The sequence below is a fragment of the Maniola hyperantus genome, chromosome 6 (genome assembly GCF_902806685.2).
Source record: "Maniola hyperantus chromosome 6, iAphHyp1.2, whole genome shotgun sequence".
NCBI lineage: Eukaryota > Metazoa > Arthropoda > Insecta > Lepidoptera > Nymphalidae > Maniola > Maniola hyperantus.
In genome coordinates, this window is record NC_048541.1 from 1,140,610 (window position 1) to 1,162,505 (window position 21,896).

The 21,896-nt window shown below is 39.6% G+C and overlaps 1 protein-coding gene across 2 annotated transcripts in view; it reads right to left on the bottom strand.

Annotated features, from left to right (window-relative positions):
* Window positions 1-206: 206 nt before the first annotated feature.
* LOC117983160 (solute carrier family 22 member 3-like) overlaps window positions 207-21,896 on the bottom strand; it is a 295,991-nt gene continuing 274,301 nt past the window's right edge. The window contains exons 2-8 of one of the 2 annotated variants that reach the window (XM_069499292.1): window positions 7,168-7,524; window positions 5,095-5,197; window positions 4,536-4,636; window positions 4,220-4,371; window positions 2,513-3,121; window positions 1,579-1,760; window positions 207-414 (exon numbers count right to left, since the gene is read on the bottom strand). In XM_069499292.1, coding sequence (XP_069355393.1) covers window positions 217-414; window positions 1,579-1,760; window positions 2,513-3,121; window positions 4,220-4,371; window positions 4,536-4,636; window positions 5,095-5,197; window positions 7,168-7,343 — 1,521 coding nt within the window. In that variant the 5' untranslated portion in view covers window positions 7,344-7,524 and the 3' untranslated portion in view covers window positions 207-216. Of the gene's footprint in view, window positions 415-1,578; window positions 1,761-2,512; window positions 3,122-4,219; window positions 4,372-4,535; window positions 4,768-5,094; window positions 5,198-7,167; window positions 7,525-21,896 lie in introns of those variants that run through there. The other variant, XM_069499293.1, reaches the window with a different exon arrangement.

Consider the following 21,896-nt stretch of genomic DNA (forward strand, 5'->3'; position numbering starts at 1 on the left):
CAGGCGTGTCGCTGGGTTTTAGTGGGTATTCCGGTCACCTCTCGGCCGGCGAATCCCACATACCTTCCCTGGCTGGCTAGTTGGCTAGCTTGCGGACTGGCTGGCTGGCTTCCGGGGGATGCGTTAACGCATTTCCCAGCGATAAAAAAAAGGTTTTATTACAATCAACTTTAAATTAATGACTATTTTAAGTCTAAGTCAGCATAATATATTTATTCACATTTGAGTATCAAATCCCTCATTGTAAGCCCCGACTGCCTTGGAGCGTACCCTCGGTTTCCCCAGCGCCTCGGCCTGAAGCACTGTGTCGGGCAACGCGTCGTCGGCTATGTCCGGCACGAGGAACGTGGACAGACCCGCCACCAGCGCGGCCAGACCAAACACGAACGAGGGCAGACCCGGCCAGTACACCGTCTGAAAGTTTCCATTACGAAACATATCAGTAAGTACCTACGAATAAAAAAATCAGTTAAATGCGATTCGGACTCCCACATCCGTGCCATCATACAAGAAATAACAGTTTTTTATTTTATGAAATTTTTATGGTGGCCATTTTGAAATGTGTATTATATTTTGTTATTATAGCGGCAATATAAATAGACATTCTGTGAAAATTTCAACTCTCTCTCCCTACTATGGTTCACGAGATGTACAGCCCGCTGACAGACAGACGGACGGACAGAACGGACTGACCAACGGACAGCGGAGGCTTAGAAATAGGGTCCCCTAGATATTCATGAATAGAGTACTAAAATATTTTTTGAAAATGACAAAGTTTGCTTATTCAAAATTAATTTTTACTAGCTTATGCTCGCGACTTCGTCCGCGTGGACTACACAAATTTCAAACCCCTATTTCACCCCCTTAGGGGTTGAATTTTCAAAATTCCTTTCTTAGCGGATGCCTACGTCATAATAGCTATCTGCATGCCAAATTTCAGCCCGATCCGTCCAGTATTTTGAGCTGTGCGTTGATAGATCAGTCAGTCAGTCAGTCAGTCAGTCAGTCAGTCAGTCAGTCACCTTTTCCTTTTATATATATAGATTTACTAAAGAAGATAAAAAAACATTTTTTGATATTCAAAAAAAGAAGCGCAAAACCTAACTTTTGTGAAACAATGTCAATAGCACACAAAATATTTAGGGTGAAAGTATTTTCATATCAGTTTTTGTGAACAGCGGTACGCGGGTACCGGAGATAAAAGGTCATAAAGCGTGCATCGAATTCCATCCATTTCCAGCTAAAGGTAGAGTCATGCTACACCGTGCTCGAGCCGAGCTCTAGGGCCTAAACGAACGCGATCAAAGGTCTGTTGAAAAGTTTTATAGATAGATACTGGTAGTACCTAATATTGGCCCGAATCACGCATTCTAAGAGTTCAAAACACCACAACACAATAAAGAGACGCCCAAATAATAAAGATGTTGATTCCAAACGTGCTTTATTGAGACTGCTCTTATTCTATGGTGCGTAACATTATTTACACATTACGCACACTTTTCCATTGGTCGTCCTCTCCTCTTCTTCCCTTCCACATGCATATTTAATCATGCAATCAAGCAATAATACAAAAATTACCAGTAATGGTGTCTGTGGTGCGACGATGGATCCGATGCGGCCGAGTGAGGAGCACAGCGCGTGCATCGAGTTCCTGGTGGACGTCGGGAACAGCTCCAAGGTGTACAGGTACGTGATGGCAAAATAGAACGAGCACATCAGCTTCCCAGCCATATACACCGTCAAAGAGACCCATGGTAGATCTGAAATCAGGAAAATTTAAAGAAAACTCCCAAGGTGCTAGAATGATGACCACTCATTAAAGAGCGTAGCATTGGAAGAGCTCCCTAGTCCTTCCCCCCTAGTAAGGACTAGGGGGACATCATCATCATCATCATCGTCATCAACTGATAGTTGTCCACTGCTATATATAGGTCTCTTGTAGGGACTTCCACACGCCACGGTCTTGCGCCGCCTCAATCCAGCGGCTCCTTGCAACTCGTCTGATGTCGTCCGTCCACCTAGTGGGGGGGTCTTTCAACACTGCGTCTTCCTGTGCGAGGAGGTCCATTCAAGCACCTTGGGACCTCAACGTCTTAACTAGACTGACAGATGACATCAAACGAGTCGCAGGGAGCCGCAGGATTCAGGCAGCGCAAGACCCATGTGGGAGTTCCTACAGGGACCTATGTCTAGCTGTGGACGTCTATCGGTTGATTGATGATGATGATAGAAAACTAGTTTTCTCCACGGCATAGTCCAAAAACCTAGGTAGGTATATCTACCTGATTTTAGAATGTTTAATGCTTTGACTTTAAAATACTAATCCTGCTGATGTGCATAGCTAGATCGTATACTAATTTGCTGTGCTTAACATCTTCCTCATGAAATTTAGTCAAGGATAGTGAAAACCAACACCAAAAATCTAGTAAGACACGAGTTAGACGAACTTGATAGGTACTTACTATTTAACGAAGAGTTAAGTTATATGTTAATAATAATGAAAATAACTTACTCGATGGTAGAAAAGGTTGTGACATACATAAAACAGCGCCAGCAAAAAATGAAAGCATCAAAGGTGCTTTCCTCTTAAAATGAATCATTATGTAAGTAGTCACTATGGTTCCTGGTAAGTCAACCAGTATCGTCAACGCAAAGTTCACATACTTGTTCCCTTGTAAGGACACCGAATTGATCATCAGCCCATAGTTCACGAAGGTAGACGTAGTCCACCAGATCAAGCATACAACGAATCGCTTCCTCAGACTTTTTGACTTGAAAGTATCTTTCAATAACACCGAAAACTTCACATTTTCTCTCACTTCACATGTCAAGTTGTCTAAAGAGTTCTTGTCAATAGTTATCTTGTTCTTCTTTGCTGCATTCTGAAGTATTTTTACAGCTTCATCTTTCCTTCCCTTAGTAAGCAACCACCTTGGACTTTCATCTAGCAGATACTTGTAAAAGAAGAATAAGAGTGCTGGTGGGTAAATGGTTCTGAGGAACCATCTCCAATTTGGTGTCAGCCAAGCTATAAAAGCCGTAGTTATTCCTCCGAAGGTAAAGCCGAAACTGCATATCATGTAGTATACTAGCTTATTCTTTGTTGATACTATTTCTAATGCTGGAACAGACGAGAAATTTTGTAATTAGCAGATAATGCAATATAGTGAAATGACTCCTGACTAAATTATAGCAAAATTGGCAGGAGACATACACATTACACAGGCTTATTGGCAGACAATGGCCTTCGTAGGAGATAATATCTAAAAAAAGGAAAAGATGACTGACTGACGGACAAACACACAGATCAAACCACAGGACGGATCAAGCTGTTTGGCATACAGATAGCTATTATGACACAAGAATGTGTTATGGTTACACGGGATTTTAAGAACCTAATTCCACACGGATGAAGTCGCGGGTTAAAACAGTTAAGGATACCAATACAAGTGTATTCTCCATTCTCATAGATCAGAGAAAAATCAGAGGCAAAGCCAATGGCTTTACGTGGTCTCCGAGATACGGGGATATAACACCGCTAACTTCCAACTGGAACGCCTTTTGAGCAGCATTTTCCTCCTCTAATGGAGTTCCAATAGCAAGTGTCAATCAAAGGAGACCTAGTCGATCAACCACCATCTTGAGGAAATCCATTGAAGCAGACTTTAAAAGAATGGCGTTCTCGTGGAATCGTATCAAGGCAGTAGCCAAAGGCAGTGGGACATGGATAATAACTGCTGCAGCCCTAAGTTCCATGGAGGAATAAAAGGGAACTGCGAACTGCCAATTTCATTAATGATGGAGAAGAGATAGATAATACAGTGCGACAAGGCACTTTTGGCACTTGAATGATATTGACAGGGGCCCAGGGACAACCCTCCACCTTCCATGGCCCCACCAACCTCTCGGTTATATGGGCCGAATCGCGGAAAGGCGCCCGTTTTGTACTTGCTCTTGGCATTTTCCCGGGGCTCCTTCTTGGCTCCCTACTATCATGTCTCTACCTTGTCCCTTATGCTCACTCTCCCCCCCTTGGGGGCTAGACGTCAGTAGCACAGCTGAGATCCCTGATTGACAGGGGGAGTTGCTGTTGGAGAACAAAGGCTTAGAATAGAGCAAAGGGGACACTTGACGGCAACGTTAGTTCCGATTTTCGCCACGCGCCAAGATAGCCTTGTCGCACTGTAGATATATTTCGTAAAATAAGTAATGCACTCACTCCATACATACATCGGTGAGCAAATATCTCCTATGGCAGCTTCCAGGAACTCTATCGCGATGTAGAACCAGTACCATGTGGAGAAACTCTTCAATGTTCCAAGGACAGCTCCAGAGACTCCTGTTATTACGATTGCTGTTTTTCTTCCTAACCTAAAAAAGTAGAGTAGGGAAAATTAAGTCAGAGTTTCTTAACGCACTTTTAACGCATAAACCAATACGTTTGGCGAATTCTACTCACGGGCAAGCGTTCTTCTATACCTTTAAACAAAATAAATTAACTCACACAAATCATAATGTACTTGAGCGTGTCTTACCGATCGGACATGGGTCCCACAAGAAGCAAGCCGCACATGTATCCAAAATTGTTCACCGACCCCACTAGGGTTCTCTTCCAGTCATAGCAGGCCAACTCAAACTGCAAACAGTAGGTACTATGCTTTTCAACTAAGATGAACTCCGCCATATTTGAATTAAACTTCAATTTAAAATCGATTTTTTCAATTCTTCTATTTTTTGTAGGTACTTAATTCTTTATTTGTTGGTTTTCTTGAAAAATAATGACATTATAATTTTAAGACACAGATTTTTTTTCTTTTTGTATATATAAGTTTTACAGGTATGCGGACTGAGAGATTGATCAATGAATAAAAAAAATACGCCAGATATTAGAGGTCGGTAACAGGCATCGGGGCCGATTCTCTTGTACACAATCTCTAAACTAACCTAAATTAACAAGTCTAAATCTAGTGCCATCTTTTTTGCGCAAGCAACATTATGAAAGGGATAGCAATCGATTTAGACGTGACATTTTAGTTTAGTTTAGAGATTGTGTACAGCGGAATTAGCCACAATGAATATACAATAGTTCCTTACATACGCAACAAAACTGTTGGGCTCGTCATACACCCATTCGGAACAGTAATGCGTGGAGTTCAACGCGCTGCAGTATGACACCTCCTCCGTGTCGGTTTTGCATCTGAAACAACAGAAAACAAGTAATAGTTTGCATGGAATGTGGTCTTCTACTGAGAAAGGGTTTTCAGAAATTTCAATTGAGCGAATTTAAGAGGGGTCAATTTTAAAATAAGAAGAAATTAGGTATACCGCACTGTATCGGGAATCAGAATTTAGAATGATTCCAAAGGCCTGGATCACGCGTCACTTAGTAAGATAGTATATTTTGCTTACTTCCATAGCTTTATGTCTTATGGAATCTTAATATGGGGTAAAGCGGCAGATATTGGGAGAATTTTTGTATTACAAAAAAGGGCAATACGCGCAATTTATAACTTAAGACCACGCGATTCCGTTCGAGAGAAATTTAAAGAAATAGATATCCTTACTGTAGCCTCTCAATATATTTATAATAACATAATTTTTGTAAGACAAAATATTCTTAGTTACAAGAAAATTGGTGATCTACACAATAGGCTAACTAGAAACAAAGACAAGCTTGCAGCTCCTACCTTCCGCCTCAGGAAAGTCCAAAAGTCATTTGTGGGCATGGGTATTACCTTTTATAATAAAATCCCGCAAACTATTTTGGACTTACCTTTGCACAAGTTTAAAAAATCTATTAAAAATATGCTCCTGAAAAAAGCATATTACACAATTGAAGATTATCTAAATGATAAAAGAGCGTGGATTTGACCTGGAGCTCGTTCCAGCAACGCACAAGACTGCAAATACTATTTTATACATGGCATAATCTTGTACCTATATCAAATATTTGAAAAGAGCAACCGCCGAGTTTCTTGCTGGTTCTTCTCGGTAGTAAAGGCATTCCGAACCAGTGGTAGATGCATGCGACTATTCGTAAGTACTTGTAAAAGTTTATACGAATAAAAAAGATTTTTATTTATTTATATTTATTTACTTAAAGGTTAACCATTTCAATATTACAAGCTTGACCTCCATGAAGGCATAGAATTCTAAATAATACTAATTTCATCGTATGCAAAGATGTGTAGATAGTAAATTACTTAGGATTATGTTTTAGAAAACCGGTTACCATGATAAGGATAAGTTATTATTCTTATTGCCGACTCATGACGGTATTTTGCAATCACGGCTATAAAATAATGATTTGAGGTTTGTGTTGAGAGGTCGCAACAGAATTGTTAATCATCATTATCATCAACCCATCGCCGGCTCACTACTACGGGTCTCCTCTCAGAATGAGATAAATACATAAATAAAAATCATGATTTTTTTAAAAATTATTCTCTTTAATAATGAATTCTAGCCCCATAAACTACAGCTATACAAAAAAATCACTTCATCTTATTACTACAGTCCATGACCCTATTGTTAACAATTCCAAAAAAAATGAGTGGTATTTTGAGAGCGATCAAAACCCTGAAATTAGTGATAGAGAGTCTTTGTAGAGAACACAGTTAGAGACCATGGTCTCGATTTTGGAGAAAAGGAAAACAACATTTTCTAAACTGGGTTGAACGATAGTAGAACACCTTTGGACTCAAAGTCGTACATAAATTATATGAAACACAATGGAAATTATAAATTAGCCAGAAGATCATCTGCAATACTAAATAGTTCTTGAGTATCGATTTAATGGTAATAGCCGAGGAAATACAAAGTCCCTGGCGCAGTGGTGAGTGCTGTGGTCTTATTAGTGGCAGGACCCGGGTTCGATTCGAAATTTGGAATTCTACAATTTCTAAATTTTCTCTGGTCTGGTCTGGTGGTAGGTATCGGCCGTGGCTAGTTACCACCAAACCGGCAAAGCCGTGTTAAGTGATTTAGTGTTTCGGTACAATGGCGTGTAGAAACCAAAGGGGTATGGGTTTAATAAAAACTGCCATAGCTTTCCAGGTTAGCCCGCTTTCATCTTAGACTGCATCATCACTTACATGAGACTGCAGTCTAGGGCTAACTTGTATCTGAATAAAAAAAAGTAACTATAAATGTATTAAATGAAAATACCTGTAAGGCACTTCCTTTGCGGAAAATATGTAATTAGTGCTATACATAGTATTTGTAGCAAATGCAAGGAACGCCAGAACGATCTTCTCCGCATGGTATCGCTTGAAAATACCGTACTTATCCAATATCTCGTCCAAATCCACATTCTTATCACTTACAACTTCTGTAGCACTCATTTCTAGACGAATTTTATGATTCAAAACTTATTAAAAAAATAACACTTAATTTTCTCCATTTTGTTTACAATTTACACAACCTATACAACATTATTAAAAGTATGAACTGGCAAAAGTATTTAAATTAACATATTATTTTTAGTAATAATTTACATTAACACATTGTCCAAGGGCTGCAATACTTAAATATTTTTTATTTAACATTTTATCAGATATTTTTATTAAGTTTTTGAATACTGATGATACGTCTTAACTATAGGTATAATTCACTTTGAATGATCAAAACGGCAAACGACTAAACGAGTTTAACTCCTATCAGCTGAAGGTAACCAAGTTACAATGAGCGTGCAATGACACGTCAAGTCAGATTAAATAATAATACCTACTGGGCTAGTGTAGGTATAGTCTGCGACAGGTTGAGATGACAATCGGGGTATGAGGCAGAGGGACGCTCCGCACACCCGCACGTCACCCGCGCTCGCCCGCACCGGGGTTGTGCGGGAGTGCGGGGCGTTCCCTCCCCGATTGCCAATTCGACCTGTCAAGTCATGTACTTAGGTAAAAACTTTAGTAGAGAGTACTAGCTTAAGCCCGTGTCTTCGTCCACGTGGACTACACATTCGAAACCCTATTTTACCCCTGTAGGGGTTGAATTTTCAAATATCCTTCCCAAGCGAATGTCTACGTATACTATCTATCTGCATGAAAAAGGATTATGTCATTGGTCTTTAACATTTTCACTTTAATTTTCTGAAAATAACCAGGAGTTAGGGTCTTTCAGTCCTGAATTCAGCGGACTTTGCTTTAAGGTATGGTCAGACACAAAGCGTGGCGGTATTGACGCGCAGTAGCAACTGTACCTATTATGACCGGAAGTCACATAGGTAGTCACGCTAAAAGAGCGCGCACGCGTTTTCAATTTGCGATAATAGAGTCTACTGTGTGAACGTAACATAGTGTGGGCTAAAAAAATACCTTTGTATTTAATGAGCTTGACCTACATACCTATAGTTCGTGCGCGAGTTCCAAGCAATTGACCGCTAAGGGTCCTTGGTTTTATTTTGAAGTAGTTGTAACATTTTCATTAAAATTTGCTTCGAAATAACCACGTCTTGACTGGTGTCAGAAGCATTTTTAAGCGATTGAGTGATATTCTGAAGTAATATTTTTGAATCCTCCTTCTCTTTTGCAAAATAATTGTCTACTTTAATAATAATCTCACGGGCACTCCTACTCATATTTAACCCAAAAAGGAAACAACAACTAAAACAAATTAACAAAAAACTTAACAACAATAACAAACAAAAACGAAACAAAATGTGTGAATTTGCAATTATTCAAAACACGATACGCGTACTCTACCGACAGTTCTGTCAACGGCACTGGTTGCTCGACACTTCAGTCTAGTGCTGACATAACTAAAATGGCGGCCACGCGCATTAGCAATTTGAGGGACTTATACCAAATCATGACAAATATAAATAAATCATGACAATACCAGTGCGGGGATAAGCGACAACATTATACAGGAGCCTGACTGTAAAACTTCATACTCCTTGGACAACAACATCTATAAGCCGCGTTGTATTTGACCAAACCTCTAAAGTATCTTCGAGTCAAGGTAATGCAGTAGGAATGTCTTCACTAAAGCGAACTTTAGTTCAGACGAGATAGTTTCAGTGCAATCTGCGACACGAAATTGCACTGCAACGATCTTGTGTCGTATGTTTGTTGTATTTACACTTTGATACTTACAAGAGAAAATTTTCTTTTGTTAAATCGTTTTATTAAGTTTACTTTCGGCGTCTTATAACAATAACGCTAAGTTTTTGCTAGCGTTCTGGTTATACCCGGTATATCTATAAATATAAAATTCAAAGTCCTGACTGACTGACTGACTGACATATAATATATATCAACGAATGTTGAAATTTGGAGGGTGTCTTCTTTGTAAAGAGTAGGTATCCACTAAGAAAGGATTTTTTGAAATTCCACCCCTAAGTGGGTTAAATGGGGGATGAAAGTTCGTATGAAAGTCCGTCATTTTTGAAGTTATATCGATGAAAATTGGTATTTAAGCTTTCAGTGAAAACAAATTCTGCAGTATTTTAAATCACCTACAGCTTGAATTATAATAAACTAGTTGATGCCTGCGACTTCATCCACGTTGATTAAGGTTATCTATTAAGGTATATATAAAATTCAAAGTCCTGATTGACTGACTTATAAAATATCAACGCATAGCCTAAACCGCTAGTCCTAGAGACATGAAATTTTGAGGGTGTGTTCTTTGTAAAGAGTTGGTATCCACTAAGAAAGGATTTTTTGAAAATCCACCCCTGAGTGGGTTAAATGGGGGATGGAAGTTTGTATGAAAGTCCGTCATTTTTGAAGTTATATCGATGAAAATTGGTATTTAAGCTTTCAGTGAAAACAAATATACGTTTTTCAAGATTTTTGTAAATTCTACTACCAAGGGGATTAAATAGGGGATGAAAGTTTGTATGAAAGTCCGTCATTTTTCAAGTTATTTGCATGAAAATTGGTATTTGGGTTTTCGGCAACAAATGAAGAAATATGTATTTCAGGATTTTTGGAAATTCAACCCCCACCTCGATTTTCTAAATTCCACCCTTGCGAAGCCGGGGCGGGTCAGCTAGTCTTTGATAGGTGAACTTGCGACCTCTATCTTGCAAGTCCAGCTTTTCACTGCTGCGCCAGCGAGATCGTCAAGCCGTGATAGTCTCGATATGATCTAATAAAGGCCCTATATGTTCACCTTTACTTTTATTGCTTCTCTGGTCCTTGAACCGCTAGTCTAGGAGCTCGTCTTTCAAAACCAATTTGCATTTTACACCAAAAAAATGCATTTTTAGTATAGTCGCTAGGCGTCGTTCCTGGCAGAGATTTGAAATTTTATAATTTCTAAATTTCTAGTCTGGTTTGGTGGGAGGCTTCGGCCGTGGCTAGTTACCACCCTACCGGCAAAGCCGGCTCCAAGCGATTTAGCGTTCCGATACGATGTTGTGTAGAAACCAATAGGGCATAGTATTATAAAATACTTCTTTTTAGAATGATTTTTAAACCCCGCTAGTTCCTACGTTTCTATTTATGTCTTTAAAAATATTATTTGTAAAGTAATTTTTGACTCTGGGGCAATTTTGGGCCATCTCCTTTGGCCACTAGCTCTTAGCTTACCCGCCGATACCTGCCATAACGTTTTACGAGTAGAAACATAAAGTGAAACTCGAATGGAGAGTTATATCGCTTTCTTTTGTATATTTTAACGCGTCTATTCCGCTCAGATAGACATTTTACGGTTCATATTGCTGTTATGGGGTTTATATTTATGTATTCTGGGGCTCCAATTTGATTATAAACGCTTTATATATCCACTTATATATTATGTATAAAAAAAATGAATCGCCGCAATGACTTGTACGCACATAACTTCCGAACGACTGCACCAAATTGCAAAATTCTTTTTCTTTGTCTTTGTAATTATTGTCGGGACAAGGTTTGTAAAAATGACTTTTTTTTGGAAAATCCACGGGAAAAGACAGAAAAGTTTCCGCGGGACGAGGACAAAGTGGCGGGCAACAGCTAGTTTTTTTTAATATAAATTATACTTACTTTCTATCTTTTACAAACCTTTTTAATAAAAAAATATTTTAAAAACACTTAAAGAACGTTAAATTATTTTTAACTAGCTGATACCCGCGCCTTCTTCCGCGTGGATTTACATTTTTCAAAATCCCGCGGGAACTCTTTGATTTTCCGGGATAAACAGTAGCCTACGTGTTAATCCAGGGTATATTCTATCTCCGTTCCAAATTTCATCCAAATCCGTTCAGCCGTTTTTGCGTGATTGAGTGACAAACATCCAAACATCCACACTTTCACATTTATAATATTGGTAGGATTAGGATTAGGATGATAGCTGACCCGAATCCTATATTTTGTAAAAGTTCACGATATATTGCAATTATAAAACATCTGACTGACGCTAGAGGTTAACGAACGTTGCGTAAGTAGGCCAATCGGAGTCAATGCCGCGTCGTAGGCCCGACCCGACCAGACACGACCCGACCCGAATTGACCCGAGTTTCCGCGGGTTTGAAAAATACTAAATCACTAAAACTACAAAATGAGGCATATGATTATTGATATTGGATTGTGTATAAGTTTTTGCTAGTGCTATGTACCCGTAGTACAAGATTTTACGTCTCACCAAACCAAACCAAATTCGAGAGTCGAAATACTTCCGCGTTACAGTAAAATGGACCTAAACAGCCTTGAATTGAAGTCAAATATTCAATGCCACTGATTTTAATTTCGCAATGTTTCCGCTTGGAGCGCTGGCTGTAGAAGTGTAGACAAACTTGAGCTTTAAAACAAGGCACTTAAGATCCACTTGTACTACGGGTACTGGTTACACCCTGTAAAGGTACAGGATGTGTCGCATGTTTATTACAGGAAGAAGTAAAATTAAGTGTTGAGCGGCATCTGGTCTCCGAGCTCCAGGAACTTGGCACACTTGTTAGGAACAACCCCGAAGGGACGACGGACGTGAGGGCCAAATAACTCATCTCTTTGCTACGTGCCCTTACTTGGGACAAGATTAATAAACATATACCTATGTTTGACTATGTACACTTCATATTGCGAGGATATTATATTTTGTTATTTGTATGTACTTATTATAAGCTGTGATAGCCTAGTGGTTAGGACGTCCGCCTTCTAATCGGAGGTCGGGGGTTCGGGCACGCACCTCTAACTTTTCGGAGCTATATATATAGAAATAGATAGATAGAAATACTTTATTGCACACAAAAAATATTACATAACTATTACAAAAAAACTAAAACTAAAACATAATTGTATGCAAAGGCGGCCTTATTGCTCACAGCAATCTCTACCAGGCAACCTTTGGTGAAAGGAGAAACTAGGTGTGTTGGATAGTACTTACACGCAATACAGAAAAATGAAGTAGTATAATATTATATAATTAACTATTTCAGTAATACATACATAACTATCATACCTATACATAACTATTATAAATATCAATATATATACAATCCATAATAGAAATATATATATATATATATATATATATATAATTACATATATTATAAAAGACATACATATTATACCTATGATCGAATAAATTAACTATTATGGCATCGATAAGTATAGTTCTTTAAGACGATTTTTGAATATGGGCAAGGATTTCGAATCCCGGATATTTTTGGGCAGAGCATTCCACAGTTGTACAACATATACTGTAAAAGATTTCCCGTAGAATTTTGTGCAGTTACGTGGGGTTTGGAGTTTGTTATCTGTGGATGACCGCAACTTCCTGTCGCGATATATGACGGAGCTATGTGCGTCTTAAATAAATATCACTTGTTTTAACGGTGAAGGAAAATATCAGAGGTACAGTACGCGACAGGTCGAGATGACAATCGGGGAGGGAGTGCCCCGTACACCCGCAATAACCCGGTGCGGGCGAGCGCGGGAGACGTGCGGGTGTGCGGGGCGTCCCCTCGCCTCGTACCCCGATTGCCATCTCAACCTGTCACGGATTAGTATATTTTACTTTGATGATTGTTATACTTGAATAGGTCCGGCTAAAGGTAGAGCTGAAATCACGACCCATTTTGCATGCGCATGCAAAAACAAAAATTTGAATTTCAATATCTGGCGTGTTCGGCCGCCACACCGCCATCTGGCGGTTAGATACACGAAACGCGCATAAACTAGCGGGGAATAACATTATTTTATATACAGGAGTTTGTTTTTGTTGTTTTATATCCGAAAAAACATTCCGGGCTTACAACATATTTCAAAATGAAATAACATAGGGTATGGGAATTAATTGCATGGAATTTTTTTTGAACAAAAGGCATTTTTAAATAAAATATCTACTGGTAAGTATTTATAGTACACGGCAACTCGAGATGGCAATCGGGGTTTGAGGTGGGGGGACGCCCCGCACACCTGCTACAGCGCCCGCACTCGCCCGCACTGATTGGCTGTGCGGGGCGTTCCCACTCCGATTGCCATATTGACATGTCGCGAACTATAGGTGCTTAGGTTTGGTTAAGCTCCTTCTGCTCTAAAGTCTCTCTAAAATTAACGACTTTTCAAATGTCAGTCAATAACTTTGACTATTCAATCCCTTTGCAGCAAGGAATATACTATTTTTAAGGGTACTTAATAGCTCTCTATGCATACCTAAGAGGAAAAAGGAAAATAATGGTCTATAGCTCTTCATCATCATCATCATCGGCCTGTGGATGTCCACTGTTGGGGGTAGGCCTTCCCTAAAGAGCTCCACCACACCCAGTCCTCAGCCTTCCTCATCCAGCCACATCCCGCCAGCCTCTTTATACGCTTGCCACACTACGCTTGCTTTTATCTCTACATAGTATAAAATAAAGTCGCTTCCCGCTGTCTGTATGTATGAACGCGTAGATCTTTTAAACTACGCTACGGATTTTAATGCGGCTTTCACCAATAGATAGAGTGATTCAAGAGGAAGGTTTATAGGTTATAGTTTAATATTGGTTTGTGTTAATTTGTTGAAATATGACGATATTTATACAAAATGTCGTAAGAAATTAAGCTTCCACCGAAAATTAACAAAACGAGACGGAGGTGGCGGTGGTCGCATTTATAATATTAGTATGGAAGTGACACTACATAAGTATCTACATTGCCACCCATGCGAAGCCGGGGCGGGTCGCTAGTATATATTAAAATATAACTACATTTATAGCAATAATACCTACCTACTTATATATTTTTAAGTCACATGGGCAAACGATACTTTCTTCTCGGAAACTGGATAATTTATTTTCAACGCGGATGAAATCGCGGGAAATCGGTTAGTAAAATAATATAATTTAAAAACCAAGTTTGCGAGAATGCCAGCCTAACTCTGAACTATCAAAACATTCTTTATTATATTAGCACAAATATTTCAATAACGCCAAACAAGTTGGCAGCTTTATTAAATTCCTTTGAGCCGGCAAAAATGGTTCCCAAAACTTGAATCACCTCAATGTTTTAATTAAATAAAATTAATCCCTTTATGCCAAGTATGCCGGCGATTTATTGGGAAGCTCTAAAAAGTTGCTGTCGAATTAGTGCATACCTATTTCTGATTCACAGCGTTCCATTGAAATGATTTCGGCGTTTCTACTAGCGATGGCCGATTTTTCGAGAAGCATGAGAAAAAGTACTTACGTGAAAAGCATTTTCATTAATTACATTTTGCTACTTTACTTACAACTCAGAATACATGATAGTACAGCCCTAGTGAAGGTATATATTCAAAGTTAACGTTAATTTTGCGTAAATCGGCCAAAATTGTATGGAGATGCCATTTTTAGGGCACCGTACCTGAAGGGTGCCAACGGGACTCTTCGGTGTGGTGCAGTATGGTGCGGTACGCTGCGATACGGTGGGGTGCGGTGCGGTGCGCTACGATGCGGTGCGCTGCGGTGCGGTGCGGAGCGCTGCGGTGCGTTGCTGAGCGGTTCGGTGAGGTACGGTGAGGTGCGGTGCGGTGCTATGAGGTGCGGTGCCGTGAGTTGCGCTGCGGTGCGGCGAAGTGCGGTGTGGTGCGGTGGAGTGCGGTGCAGTGCGGTTCAGTGAGGTGCGCTGCGGTGTGCGCGTCACAGTGAGCCACAGCGCGTCACACGCGCGCGAGCGCGTCACAGTGGTGTGAAGCGCTGTGGCGGTGCGCTGTAGTGCGGTGCGATGTGGTGCGGTGCGGTGTAGTGGAGATGCAATTTTTAAGGTTTCGTACCCGAAGGGTGCCAATGGGACCCTTCGGTGCGGTGTGGTGAGCTCTAGTGCGGTGCGCTGTGGTGCGGTGCGGTGCGGTACGCTGCAAAGCGCTGCGATGTTGTTAGTTAAGTTGAGTTGAAAATCATTTTCCATGAGAAATCACCTGTAAAATAACTGTGAAAAAAACCCAATAATTTTAGGAAATAAAAATGATTTAAACGTTAGTAAGAATAATGCCCATCTCTAATTTATTGGGAAGCTGTAAGATGTTGTTGAATCTGACTTTTGCATATTTCTGATTCACAGCATTCCTCTGAAATGATTTCGGCGTTTCTGGACGACTTTAAGACAACGAATGCAAATTTTCTTTTATTATAATTTTCTCAACCGACTTCCAAAAAGGAGGTGCTTCTCATTTCGGTAATTTTAGGGTTCCGTTCCTCAAAAAGAAAAAAGGAACCCTTATAGGATCACTTCGTTGTTTGTCTGTCGTGTCTGTCTGTCGTGTCTATCAAGAAACCTATACGGTACTTCCTGTTGACCTAGAATCATGAAATATGGCACAGAATAATATAATAGCACAGAATAATATAATAGTACTATAACGTCTAATAGTACTTACACGTGAGGGAAAAAATCCTAAAACTGTGAATTTGTAAATTTGTGGCCATGCAGGCATACAATCCCTGAATTATTGTTAGCGAGGGACAACAGTTCGTCCTCCTATCACTACTACTTAAATGATCGTACTATTGGTCCAAAAGATCGTAAAAAAAGGGGTAGACAAAGAAAACGCTGGGTAGACGATATAAAGCAGGCAGCGGGATCACTATGGACAAGAGAAGCACAAAACAGACTATTATGGAAAAACCTGGAGGAGGCCTATGCGTCAGAAGACGCGCTGATCGGAAAGAACTAAAGTGCGAGATTTAAATTATGTAACTTTTAAATTTAAATTCAGTAATAAAGGCTTTATTTATTTATTTACTATTGGTCCATGAAGAATATTGGGATAGCTTTATTTACTTAAAAATACGGTTGAAATTGGCATAGGTACCCATTAAAACACGACTGGGCTGCGTTCTCTCTTATAGAATTTTTGGTGTTTCAAGATTTTTCATAAAACTACTAAAGTACACGAGACATACCCTCATGCAACTTAAAAAAGCTAACTAAGTATTACGTAGAAACTAGAACAGTAATTACGACATTATACTTATCTATATATATATATATATATATATAAGTATATAAAGGTGACTGACTGACTGAATGACTGACTGACCGACTGACTGATCTATCAACGCACAGCTCAAACTACTGGACGGATCGGGCTGAAATTTGGCATGCAGATAGCTATTATGACGTAGGCATCCGCTAAGAAAGGACTTTTGAAAATTCAACTCCTAAGGGGGTGAAATAGGGTTTTGAAATTTTGTAGTCCACGCGGACGAAGTCGCGAGCATAAGCTAGTTTCAAATAAGTAGAGCAGAGTCAGTCCAAGAATAAGATCTAGTTTTAATTAATTTTGTAATTTTTCCACGTAAAACTTTCTGGACTAACAAGTTGCTATTCAGTCTAACAAGACAATTAGTTCAAATTACGCAAAACTTAAAAAACAGTGTTACGAATGTTCCTTTCAACGGAATTAGTAAAACAGTTTCGGTCCAAGAATAAAGATAAGTAACACCCCGTTCACACACGACACATCCGATTTTTGCGGGGACTGTTTTTCAAATAAGCATAAGCATATTCGGCGCTTAGCCTGCCAAACGAACCGTGGCTTGGAGGTCAGAGCGTCGGGCGCGATCCCAGGAAACGCAGGTTCAAATTATGTCCTTTTGATATGTATTTAAAATTATTTGAAACTTCAACTATCTCCAACAATAATCTTTATTTTTTTACGTCTAATGTTAAAAGTTAACTATTACTATATTATAGTTAAAACTATCTTATGGGATACCGCGAGGCTTAGTTCGAGGCGAACCACTAGTTTATTTAGTATCCGGTTTTGCAGGTTCCAATAAAAAAAAGGTCCGACAAATCTTGCGCCGTGTGAACGGGTCATAAGCCAAACTTGCGAACACATTTCATGAGCGCGATAGTATAATTGAATCAAGGAGTCGCGCGAACTTTCGGAAGGTCTAGCCTGACGTAGCTTGCAAATTACATTTGTCGACTATCTACACTGCGTCAATTATGCTACATTGTGCCTTTGGCCTTTAACAAAGAGAATATTATTTAGACGGCGAGGAAGGTGACATACTGCGACAAACAAAGATCGGTTTTTAAACTAAAATCTTGGATGACTAAAATCAACCGAATATTTTGACTAACGCTATTCATAGATTTTTCAAATAAATAAAATAGTTTAAAAATAGTTAAGCATGACAGCAAATGTAGTTTCCCTACCGCTAAATAGATGGCATTAGTAAAAGTTTATCTCGCGCTATTCATTAAATTGAGAAAGTGGGTACCGCCTACTGAGAAAACTGAATCTGGAAGAGCGTTCCAAACGCGTTTATCTACGTGATGAAATCCATAGATAAGATGCTTTCAGTAATGAGGAGACAAGTAGATATCCAGTACAAATGTTAACAAACGTAACCTCGCAAGTGGAATTATGCAAAGAAGATGGCCGACAAATGTAATTTGCGAGCTACCCTCGCCGCCGAAAGTTCGCGCAAGTCCGTAATTGAATTACGGCCGTGCTTAGATGTGTTCAAAGTTTATCCCACTTATCTCGTTCTCAGCCTGAAAAAATTTAAATAAATGCCATACAACTTAACTTATAACGGAATTGTTTAAGCGAATCTATATCGGCGACGTTTGGATTGTATAACTTTATTTATTTATTTAGATACAAGTTAGCCCTTGACTGCAATCTCACCTGGTGGTAAAAATGAGGAGATCCGTAGGAGAACTAGAGTAACATAGCTCAACGAGTTGGGAAGCTAAAGTGGCATTGGGCAGGGCACATAGTTTGTACAACCGATAGACTTTGGGGTCCCAAGGTGCTGAAATGACGACCTCGCACCGGAAGACGCGGCGTTGGAAGAACCCCCACTAGGTAGACGGACGACATCAGACGAGTCGCAGGGAGCCGCTGGATTTGTGTGGAAGTCCCTACAAGAGACCTGGTCCAGCAGTGGACGTCTATTGGTTGATGATGATGATGAACGTGAAAAGTAATTCACATTATGTCTTACAATATTTTTGAATAGCAACGAAGCGAGGTCTTCAAACTGTAGGCAGGTATGTAATTATTATAAAAATAATTAGCCGTTTAATTCATTCAAGAGACGGTATTGTTTTATGACAGATATTTTCCGTAGAGTAGCAAAGCGTAAAATTTTAAGTTCCAGTCTCGAACACTAGCTGTTATTATAGTCTGAAAAATATTATATATAGTTTTTAAATTTTTAACAAATATGTATGTGAATAGTAATCAAGTGCACATACAGGGTGTAACCAGAACGCTAGCAAAAACTAAGCGTTATTGTTATACTACATAGACACAATCCAATACCAATAGTCATTTGTCTCATTTTGTAGATTTAGTATTTTTCAAACCCGCAATGTATAGCGTGCAAAACTCAGATCAACGCCCCAGCTACGACGTGGCAATGACTCCGAGTGACCTAATGAGGAAGTTTCAGGGACAGCTTCAATAACATTTTCATAGATGTCTCTTGAATATCTCGCATAGGTCGCCACGAAAGAGGAAAAATAATTCCTATAAATCTTTATGTTCTATGCTTTAATGTTTAGGTCGTGTCAATCAATGACATAGATGAAGAGTAAGACTAGCATGCACTGCAATTTTCCTTACGTTTCTTCGCCACAAAATCTGTGAACTACATAGACTGAGTGAACTATAATAGAAGTAATTAATTAATTTTGCATCCGATTTAAATTTAAAAATTTAAAGCATATATGATATAAATATAGGTATTATTTTTCGTCTTTAGTGGCGGTAATATATTCAGCGCCATCTATGAAATTTTTTTCGAACGTTGCCTGGAAACCTCCTCATTACGGAATGTGCATTGACCACTAGTGTCAGTCAGATGTTTTATTTGCATTATCGTGAACTTTTACAAAATATTTACGTCATCCTATTCCTATGTCATAATAGCTACCATACAAACAGTGGCGTGCAGGTCATAGAGGCATAAATGCACTGCTTACCCCAATTGTAATGGCTCAATGCATATTTTTCATTATGACCTGCCAGTAAATAGGTTCCTACCTAACTAAAGCCTACCCTGGCTTCAAACACTGTGCACGCCACTGCTTATACAAATGACTACTTCGGAACGTATTTTCACGGACTCGGATCGGATGATGCGCTAAGGAAGTTGACTTTATAATTATTGAGAGTTAAAGGAAGTAGCAGATTTGGAAATGAAGGAAACTAAAGTGCTGTCAAGGAAACTGACATGTCTGCCTCCATATCAACTTGATAGTCATCATCATTGACACGTCCTGGCAATAAATGACTTCCTGTTCCGGTAGTTTTTGGCTTCTGTGCCGCATTGTACATAATATTAATGTCTTTGACACACGTATAACAATCATCATCATCATCATCATCATGATCAACCCGTCGCCGGCTCACTGCAGAGCAGCGGTCTCCTCTCAGAATGAGAAGGGTTTTGGCCATAGTCTACGCTGGTCATGTGCGGATTGGTAGACTTCACACACCTTTAAGAAGATTATGGAGAAGTCTCAGGCATGCAGGTTTCCTCATGATGTTTCCTTAAAATGCTCATAACTCCGAAATGTTAGAGGTGCGTGCCCGGGATCGAACCCCCGACCTCCGATCAGAAGGCGAACGTCCTAACCACTAGCCTATCACAGCTTCATAGGTATAGTATGACATATAATATTACAATTATTGTAGCATATTTTTAATTGAATAGTACGTGGCAGAAAATAATATAAGTACATCGACCTTTAGAAGGAGATAGCGGATTTGTACAGCGTAATCACCTACTCGTGTGGCGTAATTGTCTCTGTCGTTGAGACTGACAAAACGTCATATAGGTATGAGTGACAGAGACAACGCTCTACACAGCCGAAATATCATTCTAAAGGCCGATGTACATTATTTTCTGCCGCGTATAAACTAAACTAAAGATAGAGGATAAAGACTCATCATTACCTATTATAAAGGCTCACTATCACTACTAAGCACACTCAGAATGAGAAGGGCTTAGATCATAGTCCGCCACGCTGGTCAATGTGAATTGGCAAATTTCACAACACACACACGAGAAATGGAGAACTCTCAGGCATGCAGGTTTCCTCACGATGTCTTCCTTCTCCGTTGAAACAAGTGATATTTTAATCGCTTAAAACGCACGTAACTCCGAAAAGTTAGAGGATCGAACCCCTCCTGAGTAGGTTTTATTTACATTACTTATGTCTAAATAATAAAAACCGGTCTGTGAGTTGCCTCCTTCTTTTAGGGTTCCGCGCATAATTATATTTCGGTCACAGATAAAAAATAAAAAAATATTCGTAATGTACTGTACAATGTTCTGGATGGACACCCCCACATGCTAGCGCAATAAAAAAAATTCGCTCTCTTTTTCATGTGTGGGACTGGGGGCCCCCTGCAATTAAGTAAGTTGAATTTCAAATTCAATATTTGCTTTAGGGTCAACGCCAAATACCAGGTTTATAGCTCACTAGATGATGCCGAACTTTGTTCGCGTGGATTTAGGTTTTTCTTTAATTCCGTGGGAACTCTTTGATATTCCGGGATTAGAAGTAGCCAAAGTCAAAGTCAAATGATTTATTCAGAATAGGTAATAAATTACTCTTTTTGATAGTCAGTTGTTGGATTTGTAAGATATAGTGGTGATAATTATTACGCAAACTTAAAACTAAAGCTACAAGGGTTCCAAACGCGCCCAAGTCTGAGAAGAGTCCACAACAAACTCAGCCAATGTCCTTCCCCGGGATGCAAGCTATCTCTGTACCAAATTTCATTGAAATCGGTTAAACCGATGGGCCGTGAAAATCTAGCAGACAGACTTTCGCATTTATAATATTAGTATGGATTTTGTCTACGGGCTAGAGACATGTGACACACGGACAATCGACAGACAGACAACAGATTGGCTCCTTTTAATCCTTTAGGTGCGGAACCCTAAAAACGAGCTTTTATTGAGTGTGAGTGGTCGGTGTGCCCACAACACCTGGTGAATGGTTGTCCTTGATTCATAATAGCTCATTGAATTCTAATCATAATTATAATAGATACTAATGATTGAGCAACATCTGACTAGAGCTAGACATAAAAATATATATTGGCATGCGATGTTGCCTAATTCATACTCATCAGTAGGTACCCATTTTATTATCCGACTCGGCAAAGCCAAAAGGAAGAGTTATGATTTTGGCAGTATCATCATCATCATGATCAACCCATCACCGGCTCACTACAGAGCGCGGGTCTCTCTCCTCTCAGATTGACGAGGGTTTTTGGCCATAGTCTACCATGCTGGCCATGTGCGGATTGGTAGACTTCACACACCTTTGAGAACATTATATGGAGAACTCTCAGGCATGCAGGCTTCCTCACGATGTTTTCTTTCACCGTTAAAGCAAATGATATTTAATTAATTAAAACGCACATAACTCCGGAAAGTTAGAGGTGCGTGCCCGGGATCGAACCCCCGACCTCCGATTAGAAGGCGGACGTCCTAACCACTAGGCTATCACAGCGTAGTTTAGCTTTGG